At 36.0% G+C, this 15,253-nt stretch overlaps 1 protein-coding gene across 16 annotated transcripts in view; it reads right to left on the bottom strand.

The window, feature by feature from the left end:
* LOC5565278 (phosphatase and actin regulator 4) overlaps nucleotides 1-15,253 on the bottom strand; it is a 557,239-nt gene that overhangs the window by 35,315 nt on the left and 506,671 nt on the right. For 13 of the 16 annotated variants that reach the window (XM_021843448.1, XM_021843449.1, XM_021843459.1 and 10 more), the window contains one exon: nucleotides 911-1,111. The exons of the other annotated variants lie outside the window; for them this stretch is intronic. In XM_021843448.1, the coding sequence (XP_021699140.1) occupies nucleotides 911-1,111 (201 nt within the window). The remainder of the gene's footprint in view (nucleotides 1-910; nucleotides 1,112-15,253) is intronic. 16 annotated transcript variants of the gene reach the window in all.

Below are 15,253 nucleotides of genomic sequence, written 5' to 3'. Positions count from 1 at the left end.
TTGCTCATAGGAATACAAAGCTACAAATATTGCATGAAAATCGGCTTTTAATACTATTATTCTGAACACAACTGTAACTCAAGCTTTATAGTATTTTTAACAGAGTTGTAGATTTAGACAAGATGAACAAGTTTACTGAACAACAGTTTTTTACCCAAATTTCTTTTTGTTTATTTTGTATTATTTATGAAATTTTAAAAATGTTATTTATCAATAACAATGATTTTGTGAACACTGATCTATTATCATCATATATATCATATATCATTCGTATAGTTTTGAACAAAACGTGCGGAATTAGGGCATTTTCCACTAAGAACAACTAATACTACGACATCTTGGGTTTGGTGGCTAAATGGTCGAAAGTGTAGCATAGAATTTTCATGAAATAAGAATTCTAATTGAAATAAGAAAAACGCCAAGATTTACATTTGTTAAGGAAGCTGTTGATCCCAATGATGCTAGTTTTTGATGTGGATTTATAGTAGTTTTAAAATCTACTTTCAGTATATAACAATCAAATTAAATTAAATTGCTTGTTGCATACTCTTTAATTAGAACTGGGAGTGTACTCTCATCCGCGTCCGGAAGTTTTTTTCAGAATTCCTCAAAAGCAAATATTATGTCACCAAGGTATCGCTAAATCTAACAAACATCAATATGCTTTGTTAAAGATTCTTAGAAGAACATATTATAACCAAGATTTATCAACCGTTTTAAACCCTAAAATTATTTCGAGAAAAATCAAAATTTGTCAGCTTGTAACTATTAGAGATACTCTACAGTTTATTGACCAGAAAGAATGTTTTTCAATCCGTGGCACCTGATCGGCTCAATCTTGTCCAATTCCCGGATATGAACCTTATGATTCCTGTCACGATTCGCGTGCAGTCACAGGGGCAATACTTACAACCATCGGTGTGGTAGCAGAGGACCCGGCGGGTCAGCTTGGCCGGTCCCAGGGTGTTGGGTCGTTCTGGTTTTGGCTGTACCAGGGGCGGAAGCGGTGCCTGCTGGAGGCTACCATCGATGGTCGCCGGACCGCCACTCGGGTGCTCCACGCAGGACCCGTTCGCACTACTCTGGACGTCAGTCTTTTCTTTTCTTGGCTCTGGTTGACGAAGGCGTCGACGTTACACAATTGGGACGTTATTTGGTGGTGTTGGCAAGTTTTTTTTTAACAGTGTGTTGAGTAAATGGCGGGCGGTGGCAAAAGGTGGTTGTTGTGTTAACGGGTAGTAGTGAGATTTTAAAGTGCGCACAAGTTACAGGTAGATTGGAAAAGAAAAAAGAAAAAGGGAAAAACCTTGTAGCAAAGCGACTCAAACGGAACACGACGGTACATTGTACATTCTATGATGGGGTTTATGGGGCATTGGATGGAATTAGTGTGTAGTTTGGCTACGTTCTCTTGGTAAACTAGAATACAGGCCTATGGTACATTAGTGGCGGATGTAAAATCTACTCGATCACTGGAGCTAGAATGTTAGAGCTGTGTCTTCGGAGAGTTGAATTTCGTTGGATTTACTAAGCATCTCATATCAGCTACTACAATTAGATTGTGCACATTATTATCGTTTAAGTCTACTGAGTGAAATGTTTCAAAAGCCAGTGCACAAATTGGAATTTTGTGAGATTTTGTAATCAATAGGTAACAACACTTTTTGTCGATCGAATGACGCAAAAATTTAAGCACATAAAACATTGTCCATGTACCATTTTAAGTTTTGTCGTGGTCTCATAACCTATTTAAAGCTAAAAACAGGACTACGAAACCTTAATAAAACCAAAATTGTACTGGATGTGCTTTTTGTTCTACCGGAAACCCGTAATACAATTTTTGTTGGATGTAAATATGCATATACAATTCATTGATCAACTCGCTTTCAAATCAGAAACGCAATATATCGCATATCCTGGAAAGCGAAACAAACAAATGAAATCAAGCACGGGATCATCAACGATTCATCACAATCAAGTTTCACCATTGCTCATTCAATTGTACTTCCTCGCACAGCCCCATGCGGAAAAAAAAATAGACGCCGCAACAGTTGACTAACGTTCACGGTAATATGTACACCCAAAATAAGACCTAACACAAAATCTGTATTGAATCCTTAAGTATATAGAAAATGTAAGATTTTAATGCAATGGTGTGCTGGAAAATATCATTTATTGTATTAAAATCTTACATTGATGGTATAAGGACCTTACATAACGAAATTATACAACATTTGTAAGGTTTTCGCGCAGAACTGTATTAGATTCTAGCAGCCGCCAGTTGGGTGTAGTCTCTTCAGGGGACCCATCAAGGCACGTCCCATCCGGACAAGGATCGGCATATCCGGAATCGACCAAACAGCAAGCAGAGGCCACATTTGGAGAAATTCGCATTTATCAATTCATTATGCATGGAGCGCCGGAACTGTGGAGATGATGTTGATGGGCGGCGGTACACGCGTTTCCCCATTCCGAATCGGTTTTGATTTGTAATAAAAATGGTGCCGTCTGTAATTTTAGGTCGTCAAACGTAGGCTCGTTTATGGGCGTTTAAACTTCCACTGACAGGAGTAAAATTTGTCTTTTTATTGATTGTAGATTGTTTTAAAATGGGTTTAATAGCGCGTACATTTATCGGATGGAGAGATGAATACGGAAGACTTTGTAAATGTAGAACAGATAACATAACAGATAGTATAATAGTTAGCGTGATATCGAATCAAACTGACTTACAGTTACACAGGCCTCACACTTATTGTAAATTTTGCCTTCGTAAATTTAAACAAACTGCACGGTCGCCATTTAACGAAATCACGATCGCCATGTCCCACGAAGATTCACACCAAAGCATCACTAACCCAGACATCAGATGCAACCAATTCCATCAAACGTATTTTTCTACTTAAACTTTTCACTTTCCACCTTTTATCCATTACGATTCACAAACTTCGCTCTAATCAGATTCAAAAACACGAAAGTTCTGCTTTTACCTTGCATCTATTTCAAATTCCGTTCGCGATTGCGTTCGATTCTGTGGTGGTGCGTTAGGTACCGCCTCGGTCAAACTTGAACCAATTCGAAACTTTGTTCTTGTTCGCTCAAATTAACATTCAGAGTAGGATTGGAAAATATGCGCCGAAGAGTGGCAATAACTTGGCGCTTTTTTGCGGTAAAAATTGCACACACTCCTGAAGTGAAAACCAAGTAAATATTTTCATACTTAGGCAAACTGGAACACCGACAAGAGTGAGAAAATTGCAGCAGTCTTTTTGCACGATGGGATTTTGGGTATTTGCGAAGGATCACGCAGGAAATTTTTGTGATTAAGGTGAAGATGAATCGAAGTCAAATCTTAAATTTTCAAGAGCACAAATCTAGAGAATCGAGCATCCATTTAAGCTGAAAACTTGATCGATTGGTCACTCGCAGGTGATAAACGGATGTTCAGTTCTCCAGATTTGTGCTCTTGAAAATTTGAATTTTTGCTTCGGTTCATCTTCACCTTAAGGAGAAGTTGAATTGCTTCCCTCGCATTCAAAACATGACTGGTCACAAAGCTTATGTTGTAAATTGTTGAAGTAATGCTTAAGAGCAATCGAAGAGCAATTAAAAAAATACATTAAAGAATAATCGTCTTTTTCTTAAGCTTAGGTTAAATTATTTGTGATTAAAATTTTGAGTAATTGAAAATTAAAATCCCTCATTAGCGCAAATCATGAAAAAAAAATCATCGTTCAACACCGAACGAACATATTAAAAGGCGATGAAGCAATCATGAATAAGGAATTGGATGCAATCAATTGGTCCGATTAATTTAAAAATAATCATCACGACAAAGGTCCATCGATGCTTCAAAGGCAACGAAAAAAAGGCACCGGAAGTTCGAGGCAACTTTCCACTAATTTGAATTCGATTCCAATAACCGAAAGAATCAATATGGAAAAAGAAGCGCTCAGACTCACAGCTATAAGGGGGTGGGGATAGAAAAAGTTCCGATTTTTTTGGCTATGTCCGACCATCCATCGTTCCTCGACTGGAATTGAATATGAACGAAATTCAACGGAAGCCAAATCTTCCATTTCACTGATTTCAAAGAAAATGTTTTGCATAAGTATGGATTCTATCGTCATACCGAATGCACAAAAAACTCATCTCATGTGAAATTCAACTATTTTGAATGGCTCATTCTTATAAATCAGATCACCTTGCTTGTTGTATACCAAATAGAAGCTTTTTTCAAGAGGAGGTTAAATAGATCCCAGTAAAAAGAGAACTTCTGGAATTTCGACCGTTTATCATAGATTTTTCAGGATTTAATTAGAGGGAATCTTAAATGCTCATGAATACAGCTTTTCCACTTTGAACTATTTTATAAACTTAAAAAATTGTTACAATACATTTCGAAAATCTGAATTCGAATGGTATGGTCATGCTATGAAAGAAAAACATTTTGCTTCACAATCCTTAAAAACTCCTGAAAAGCTGAACACGAACATCTCGCACACCGCCAGTTGAATGAATCGAAACTTTCGGTCAACTTTGAAAAGTCATCGACACATCTGCTGCAACACGCAGAGTTTCGATCGTATCACAGCACTATGGCAGGCAATAACGATAAACATTTCCATCAACGCCAGCCAGAGAAAGAAAGAGAGAGCGCGCACGCTGTCAACGATGATGACACACAGGACTGTGAACGTGAAAAGCGCGAAAACAATGGATTTTTTTTTGTTCTTCCAAATTGGCAGTCGTGAAAACTTCGAAACAAAATAAACAAAGGGAAAACTAGCGAATAAAGCAGGGAAAAAATAACATAAAAGTTGGATTGTGTCAAACTTTCTGCGATATGAGAGGGGGGAAAGAGTGGGATATGTAGCGACTTCGGTTCGGTCGTTCTCTACTGTTCGACGAGAAAGTCAGAAAAAAAAACTTACTCTTACAGTTCAGCAGTTGCGATGCAGCGCGCAAACAAAACGGAGCACAGAGGAGTAAGTAGAACAAATTCGTGGCAAAAATTTCAAATTTGGAAAATTGAGATTTTCGAACCCACTATATTTTTAAACTTTAAGTTGAAGATGAATCGAAGCCAAACTTTAAATTTTCAAGAGCATAAATCTGGAGAACTGAACATCCGTTTAAGCTCAAAAATTTAATCGATTGTTTACTAGCTGGGGGTAAGCAATAGATTTAGTTTTCAGCCCAAACGGGTGTTCGGTTCTCCAGATTTGTGCTTTTGACAATTTGAAGTTTGGCTTCGATTCATCTTCACCTTAACAGTATGCTGCATGTTGTTATGGCATGGAGAAGTCGTCAATAGCCATTGAAAAAAAAGCAGAGATTTAAAAAAATATGGTATTTTAAATAAGTTTTTCCACTATTTCCATTTCCAACGGACAACACGAAACACCAGTGATGAATTTTTCATTTGACGAAAAATTTCCACCGACTGGAGCAGGAATCGAACCCATATCTCGTGGCACAATACGATTGACACCGCTTACCGCACGGCCACAAAGCCTACAGTATTGTTTTCTGCAATGAATTTTGTAAAACAAAGTTAAAATTTTTGTTTTATTGTTCATGATCACAAAAACAACATCTGCACAAAAATTAAAAAAAAAAATGTTTCACACTGAAGAAGACAACAAGTATCTGATCATGAGCATGATTGACCGCCCGCAGTTGCTTCTCCGTTATTGCAAGATCAGCTGTACTTGCATAGGGCTGGCCTCCTCCAGAATCATCCAACTCCCTCCCCCATTTTTGATGATTATAAAAAAAATTAACATGAAGCAAAATCTTCTGAATCAATGTAGATGACTCTTGTTTGTGACACAAATCTCTTCACAAATTACGTTATTTTATGTTGTAAAACTATAGTGAGAAAACCTCGCTTGTGTCACACAGCATTCCGCGTGGCGACAACCGAAAGCTTAAACGTCCGGCTGTCGACCGAATGGTTACTGTTAAAACTACCTTCAGATAAGAGCAATTTTTAGACGTCTCTGTGGCAAAAAAACCGTGGTACAAAAAAGCGTCAATATCCTGGAAATTTCTTATTTTTTTCTTATTCACTGAATTCTGATTCCTCAAGTTTTTGGGGGATACCCTGCTCGAGGTGTCCGGTGATGATGATTTCCCTTAAAAGAATTCACTAAAGAAATCCATACATTAACTCCAACTCGGATAATATCCGAAAAAATAATTGAAAAAGAGACAGAATTACTAAAGGAATTTCTCGGGAATTTTTGTCGAAAAACAAGGCTCAACTTCCAAGGAATTTCGGCATGTCCAAGTTCCCTTCAGATGAATAAAAGTAATTTAATCTGGTGTGAAAAAATGTAACACAATCGACCATAGTGTTTTCGTATTGATAAATTTATTACTTAACCCTCTAACACCCAAATTTTTCGAACTAAATATCATCAAGAAAAAACAAAGTTTTTTTCCAAGAAATCTTATTATTTCATGAATTATTTGATTTGAATTTTCAACAGATTTGTAGCGAAAATTTTCGAAAATTTTTTCGATATTCTCTATGGAATTTTAGTATAATCGAATTCCCCATCACTTTCGCAAATCTCTTGTAAGTTAGTCAAATAATATTGTGGGACTTGTTCATATTTTCAAACCGAATTCCTCCTGGTGGACATCCATTCCTTCTATTTCTACTTTTTATTAGCAAAATGATTCCGGAATATATTCCGGAATTCACCTAAAATATGTTACTCAATCTTTCAAAAGTTCAGTTCATTGATTCTGTCAAATCCAATACTGAGATATTTCGCTGAAGGTTCTACTAGAATTCTGTGCATTCCTTTAAACCCCTTTTTTCCAAAAAATATATTACAAATTCTTCCGCAAAGTTCATCAAAAGTCCTTAAGAAATATTTCCAAAATACATCACAATCCAAAATAAATTACAAAATTATTCTATGTTTACTTTTCTAGAAATTTCGCTTCAAATCCCCGGATGATTCAAGAATTCGAAAGAAAATTGTTTTTGAAAAGTCTCTTGCCTTTGAATTTAGAGGGCATTTGTTGGAAAACCCCTGGAAAAATTTTTCTGTAGAGAAGCATGTAGCAAAATAATTGGGAAGGGAGAAAGGATTTATTAAGATATGCATAAAGAAATTTATATTGATCTTCCTTTAAACGCTTCAACTTTACCAATTATTGGCAGAATCCATATTCTTGGTTTGAATTTATGTGCAATACGAGGGGGGAATTTCTAGAGGCTTTCTTGCAGAATTGTAGAAAACCAGAAGTCAAGGAAAGCTATATTTCAAAATTTCTGACGGAACTTCTTGAGAAATTTGGTTTTATTTGTAAATTTATTAGAGCGGTTTTAACTATCCTGTAATTTACCTCTAAAGAAAAGATTATAATTAATCTTTTATCTTTAATTGTACCATTAGCCATCTATTGTTGTACCTGCTTCAAAATTTTGTTGTTTCTCCTCTTCGCATGACGCTTTGAGGAACTTCGTACAAAAATCTTTCCACACTCCATACAACATACTTTAACAAAAAAGGTAAATTATAGAAGTATTGAAAAAATACAGATCGTATAGTTCCTGATTTCTGAAAGTCGACGAAGAATTCCTTAACAATTTTTCAAAGTAATGCAAAAGTTTCCCCTAAGATTTAAAATCAATAAAACCCTCCATTACGAATTTTACCACAAAAAAAAAACTGGTAATATTTCCACTTAAAACTTCTACAGTACTGCAAAATAATCGATAATTCCCCCTTCAAAAAAAGTTTGTTTGGAATTTCTAAAGGTAGGAAAGAAAACATCACAATTCAACATCAACATGTTCACCATAGTATCATGCAACTTCGGAGCTCATACATGAGCATGAGCATGAGCATTGATGACCGTACAATTCGTTAGTTGCTACTCCGTGATTGACTAGACTAATCGAAATTGCACATGGAACTAACAGATGTAGCTTGGGAGTAGCATACCATCTTCAATGTACATTTTTGAGGACTCTGAAATTAGTAATGTCAATAGCGGCGTTAATGAATGTTAGTGTGACATCCATTGTAACTAAAGACCGAGTATATTTCTGCATCGTTATGGTTTTTACGGGAAGGAGTTTTGTTAGTGGAAGGGCTTAAAAGCTACATGATCAGGATTCACCTTGGTGAGTGATGCGATTCATGTAACCTCTGTTTAAAAAGTTATCTATCAATGCGTCGACATCATAAACATCGAACTATTCATAGGTTTGAATTTCGATTTTTTTAAAAGATGAATAAGCGCTTTTTTCAACACATTAAATGTCGAACCATCCATTGTTTCTTCAATGAATATATAAAAAATACATGTCATGGTACAAATGTGTTGTTAAAAGCATGAAACGAGCTCACCAGTTGATGATCCATCCTCGACTTAACGGTCACAATCTCAGCGTCAACACGCTTAAGCAGGGATACAAAATCACTCCGATGGCACGCGAATGAAGCGCTAACTAAAAAAAAATTCGCTCCGGGCGCGCGAAAAACGAATCGGACAGCTTGTGCCTTCGCAAAGCACTCCATGCAACTTCGAAGTTCATAAAAAATATTATCTATGAATGAGCCCTGCATAAGAGGTAAAATACCTCAAATAATACCTTCTGCATATTCTACAAATACCAAGCTGATAATTAGATCAGGAATTGCAATACCTAAATAATACTTGATGGATTTTCATATAAAAGTGAAATTTTTCAATAATAGTTCAATACCTCCAGCAGTCCTCAATAGCTATCGAATACCAAAATGAAGTATTTTTAATTGTTTTACAAATACCATTATAATACCAAAATGAGGTATTGATAACTGAACAATACCTAATTGAGGTATGATACCAAAATATGGTATGCATTAGTTATTGCCGTGTTATTCTTTCCTCCTCGGGTATCTATGGAAGAAACTGAGATTGCCATTCGGGAAAAAATGGAGTTATTTCTAGAACCTTAAAGAATACTTGTTGGAACTTCCGGAGAAATTGTTTGAGATGTTCAAGGATGAATGGCAAAATCTTACCTCTTTTTAATGTATTCGAACTCTTTTTAATGTATTCGAATCCTCTGAGCAGAATCTCAAAAGAGAAATAAAAAAATGCAATGTTTTAGTAAATCTGATAAAAAATTTCTTCAAAAATTCCCAAAATAATCGTTAATGCGGTTTTTAAAAAAATCTCTGTAGAATACGTAGATGAATCTCTGGTATTTTTTTCGTAAGAATCTCAGGGAAACAATAATATAATTCTCTAAGAAATTCCTAAACAAATTACTCGGAAAATCTTGGGAAATTTTCGCGGAATTTGTTTTGAAAGAACAGTTGAATGTATTTCGCTAGCAACTTTATAGGCATTTTTGAAAAAATAACAAATACAGTCAAACCATTGACTCATAGAAATATCGAGACATGGAACAACTAACCTATGGAAAGCTGTTTGGAGGGACCATCATAGTTACCATGATTTTCTGTTTTTAATATGGTTCCATGAGTCGATAACGAGTAATGAAACAACGACTCATGGAAGGTTGACTGTAATATTATTTGGAGAGTTTTGAAGCAATGCGGGATGTAAATTGTTGATTTTAGAGAAATTAAAAAAAAATAATTACACTGCGGAACACGTTTTTGTCTCAAGCACCAAAATATCGCTATTTACTAAATTAAAGGTTGCTGAATCCATTGCCGTTTTCAGAAATATCATAGCACGTCTAGTTTTTGAGATATTGGCTGTTGAAAAGGCGAAATATGACTATTTTAGCCAACTTGCATGCAAGCTTGCCAGCTTGTATGGCAATTTATTCGCTTAATTTGCCACAGAATTCAAACTTCATGTGTATAACAATTAAATAAGGTACAGTGGGGAAAGTGTATCAGTGGGGTAAGTGGATCATTCGTCAATATTAAGCATTAATACTTGAATATGTTGAATGTTTTCGCACCATTGCTTCGTTTTAGGTTATATGCTTACGCCCACACTGATACTATTGCAAAACTAATACTGCACGTACACTAACACAAACAAACTTGTTAGCTTCAAAAATTATTTATTTTGAAAATTGTTTTCCATCAATCAAAAAACCACTGTATCTCTGTCTAAAGTCGAATACTATTAGTTTTTTCGACACGTGGTGAGCATTTCAGTTCTAATTGAATGATTCACAATGAAAAATATGTGATTTTTATAAATAAATACAGATTAATTCAACATGGTACACTTACCCCTACTTTTTGATGGGGTGGGGTAAGTGGATCAAGTATTATTATTATTTATTGGCAGACTGCTTACGATAATTTTAAAAAGTTTTAGTATCCGCAAATGTTGTTTTCTCTTAACTTCATTCACCCCCAGCCTTAATTTTTCAAATTGCCCAAAGAAAATTTGAATTAATCCAGCTTAAAGATTTTGAACCTTTCTGATATATAAAAATAATAATTTTTAAAATTTACACGAAACTTTCCGTGGTTTATCTAAGCTGAGTTGACGAAGAGCGAAATATACAAATTTTCCAATTGAAAGCATATAATCGTACCTTATTTGACCATATAAATTGTTCTAGACAGATGATACAAATTTATTCATAAATGGAATAAAAGGAGTTCAGTTTGTTATTCGAAAGTAAATGTAACTAATATTTTTAAACTACGAGTGTTTTTATAAAACATCGTTAGGAATAATCCTTCCATACTTCTAAATGACTTATGTCTATAAATGGATGAATTTTCTTCAAATTATTCTAGCTACAATATATTTTTTGTTCGAATTAGTGGGAATCAATGTATAAAATATGTATATCCATATATCTTGATTAAATAAAGATACTTTTTAATTTCAAATTATGAAAATGTAACACTACTAGCACTAATTACAAGATCAATAGTAATATCATTCGTACTATACATAATTACAAAGAGAACAAAAGTTTTTTTATTGGTGATCCACTTACCCCACCATGGTGGGGCAAGTGTATTATTTGGCGCAAATTTTCAAGTCCCTCGTACTCAATACATAACAATCAGAAAAATCGAAATAAATGACGATTTGAAGAATATTAGTCCCTCATTTATTATCCACAGAAAAAAGTTTGAATTGCATTATTCACGTTAGCTGTACATAACAATGAAGTTGAATTTTGATTTTTCTGTATCCACTTACCCCACGGTACCTTAAATAAATACAAAATAATTATTATCAACAATGTTCATAATACTTTCAATTCTCAAAAGTTATGATTTGATGGTTTCGAAAAGTATTTTATTTTGCCATACAAGAGAAACGAAGAATTTTGTATGGAGACTGCAAGCTTATTGGAAAATCGATTTAATCTTAATTTAACCGTGCAATTTCAACCAAATTATGTCTGAAATGAATGCTAAAGTTCTATTTTGCTTGGTGCTTGGTGGATTAGATCACGAAAAAAATACTTTGAATTTCATGTAAATTTCATGAAAAACTCGTGGAAGAATCACAAAGGACATTCCTTGTGAGTTTTTTTTTGCTTGCATTCTTGAAGGATTTTTAACTGGATCACAAAAAGAATGAATCATTTCCGTAACGTAAATTGAAATTTACAAATATCACTGATGTGCCGCGAAATGAGACAAAACAACAAATAAATAAAATCAATACAAATCTATTAAAACTACGAAATTTGTGAAAATCGTGATTATTGCGACTAACATTACTTCTGTAAAACAGGTATTTGCTAGGCCTCCCCTAGGCCCCCTTCAGAAAAAATCCTAGCTGCGGCAATGACAATGGCTTCGTTGCATCTTCCCCTTAAGCTATAAACTTTTTCAGTTCATCTTAGGGCATATGAAGACACAAAAAAGGCAGCAAATAATTTTAGCCATGATATGCCAATATTACTCCTGTGTGCGACATTGAAATCGATAACGATGGTGAAGGAAATCAGACTGGGCAATAGTTGAGGGATGAGTATCTAGTTGTGCAAAACTCGAAATGGAAGTCGTTGACTGCTGTTTCGAACAGGGGGCGTGGGAGATGTTAGAGTTTCTTTGTTCAGTTTCAGTTAGTGTTGAAAATTAACAGAGTTTGTTGTTTCATAAAAGTTCGTTTCAGTGGGGGGGCACCGTTGGAATTGTGAGCCTTAATCACGTTCTAGATTTTTTCAACGTTCTATAATAAGTTTTTCTGAAGTTGAAGCGTATCTTTTGTACATCACGTAATGAATCAGTCAAATTCAAAGGACCATGCTTCGAAGCATAATTTCTGTACATTCTCACAATATCTTCGGTCAATTCAATCCTTCCCATTCAAGTAATGGCCAATAATCGACCGCCACAAATTTCTCCCCAAATGACGCTCGGGAGAGACACCCATTCAAAGGCACTACTTCTTAAACATGTCGAGAAGGGTTCCGATTCCAATAAAATCACAACTTTTACCGAATCACAACCCAATGGAAAAGGTGTACCGGCATCCGTTTTTTTCGATTTGTATCCTTTTCTGCAGAGGCAAGAAACTAGCAGGGGAGATCCGGACTTTTGATTATAATAGAAGAAAGCAACGTCTCTCGTCCTTATACTTTAAAAAAATCCAATATACCGAAGCAGAAACTGTTTCCGGATTGGTATACCTTTCGATGTTCCGAAGTCGTCGTCGACGTTGCCTCAGTCGAATCCATATGAATGAAATGGTAGGAATGTTTATGTATGATTACATATACAAACCGCCCACTTCCCCGTCGAGTTGCAGTTGGGGGGCCTCTGTCGGCACAGATGGAAACTATTCCTGCAACTCTTTATTATAATTTGATTCGTTTTATGCCATTCGAGATACTACTAGAGCTTTATTTATTTTGCAAGCCATTTCTGAAGCAGCCTCCGCAGGAGCAGACGTTCAGTCGGTCGGTCGGTCGGTCGGAATTTCGATGCTTCCCCGGCCTTCTTCTCGGTAAAGATAAATAAAGGAAGTGCTCCATTGTACAGAGCAGATGAGCGAACCATCGAAACTGTCGGTTGGTGCTATCCGATAGTAAAGATTACCCCTTTGGGACCAGCAGTGCGCCGTTGCCGAGGGTCGAACCATTAAGGGAAAATGAAATGAAATTTTTATGTTGCCCCCGGGGGTTCGGTTCTGAAAGTAAAATGGTTCTAAACTAGGTGAAATTCCTTTACTTCAAAATGTGTTGGTATGCTTGCGGAAAAATTGGATGTTTATTTCATATTTTGAATCAATTTTTAGATTGAACGTAATTTTTCATACGACAGCTGACAAAAGTGAATTTGTGTGGTTGATGTGTCTTGGTGAAATCATAATCACAAAAGTATTAAGCAAACTTAAGAGGAAAATAACCATCATCGTTTTAACAGATTTTTTTTTGAATATTTTTCTAAAACGAAATACTTTTGCAAAAGGTTAGAGAAGAACTTTCTCTACCGTTCATAGATATATTTCAAGTTCAATCTGTACAAATATTAGGTCAGGCAGGTTAAGATTTTTCCAAACTAATCATTAAGAACGTCAAAATATCAAACTTTGGTCAATTTGGCAAAGGAGGACATTTCAAGCTCGTAGAACAACGGACAGATATTTGATCGAAAAGGGAGGGCATTTCCTTTCAAAGGATGATCAACGGTAAATAAATTGCGAGATCTTGTCAGTATATAGCGAGGAATATACTTTAAAGTTTCCAGAAGAAATCTGTAACGTAGCGTTGGAAAGATTCATGAAGTATTTTTTTCAGCAACTTTAGATTTCATGCTTAAAAAATCTGTTTGTTCCAGAACAATTCCAGAACAAAATTGTTCTGGAACAAACAGATTTTTTAAGCATGAAATCTAAAGTTGCTGAAAAAAATACTTCATGAATCTTTCCAACGCTACGTTACTCTGAAGCCTTTTGTAAGAGACGAAAGTCCTTGGACAGAAAATATTTTTCGCTCGTATCGATGTCTCAAGAACAACCTAACCTTATTTTTCATTACCATCTGGCATCAAAGAGAAACCACCGTTTCGGTACAATAAACTAGCTAGCGAGAGTCGGTCACATTTATGACAGAGCGGTCATAAACCGGAATGTCACCATATTTTGCAACTAATCACCGTGTCACGCGTGCAAAACTGGCAGAAAACCCTCGCCTGGCTTTTGGGGGGCCATTACTGCCGTGATTGATGCCGGCAGACAATTGGAATAACGAACCGTGAATAAAGTGGTGCCATCGTCATACATATGAGGTCTTCGTGCGAGGTAGAGGAGCACAAAGTAAGACGCTTGGAAGGGAGGAGAGAACATTCGCTTTCCACCCCAGAATTCGACTGTCTCTCTCCGTTCGACTGTTTGTGCGAGCATAGTAAACAGACAAACATTTCACACTTTCGCTGTGACGAATCGCGATTGCTCACGCTTTTCTGTTGGTTTAGCATAATTAATCATCGGCGTAAACGATGCGGCGGCAGCTGAGCTAGCGCTTCGTCGTCGTTGAGGCCAACTACCTAATTCAAGACGTTATTCTAATGGCGCCAAGTTTCAAATTTTATGCCTGACCATGCGTCTCCTTGGGGTTTTCAGGGCTGGTAGCGAAGATACCAAAATTAGGGAAAAACAAACTAACAACAAACGTTACAAGAACAAACAATACTATTTTTTTTCAGATATATCTCCACAGATTTCCTAGCAATTTTTTTAATCAACATTTTTTAACCCTCGAATACTCATTCCCGATTTTGAAAGCTGAATAATGTTGGAAAAAATCAATTATCGTATAACTTACAAATAACTGGGTCTTATTCAATGTGTAATATAAAGCATTGAATGTTTAATTTGTTTCACAATTAATTTATCACAATTGAAGAGCCTAAAGCAGCGCTTCATAACCGGGGTTCGCGGACCCCTTTGGGTTCTATCCCGTTAGGCCGAACGCCGTTAGGCCAAATGTCGTTAGGCCGAAAGGGTAATCCAGCCGGAAGGTTCATTAAGCCGAAAATGCTCGATAGTTCCAATGGATCGGAATGGCGCATTAATTTTTAGATCAAATAGGTTGTTAGTTGTTAGATCAGGGTAATTTGCATTACCTAGAAGCTGTCGAAAGAATTTTAAGGTCACATGGGGTTTTAGTTCTTAGGTCAGTATCATTTGCATTAACTAGAAGCCCACAATATCCGCTGCGAAATATAACTAGAAAGAACAACTTTTGGAATAAACACTTATGAATGTGATGAATGGTAAAATGTAATTTCATCCTAACGACCCTTTCGGCCTGACGGCTTTCGGCCTG

Source organism: Aedes aegypti, chromosome 2 (genome assembly GCF_002204515.2).
Source record: "Aedes aegypti strain LVP_AGWG chromosome 2, AaegL5.0 Primary Assembly, whole genome shotgun sequence".
Taxonomy (NCBI): Eukaryota; Metazoa; Arthropoda; class Insecta; order Diptera; family Culicidae; genus Aedes; species Aedes aegypti.
Note: the sequence above shows the minus strand (reverse complement) of the source record. Positions and strands in the feature narration are given on the sequence as shown.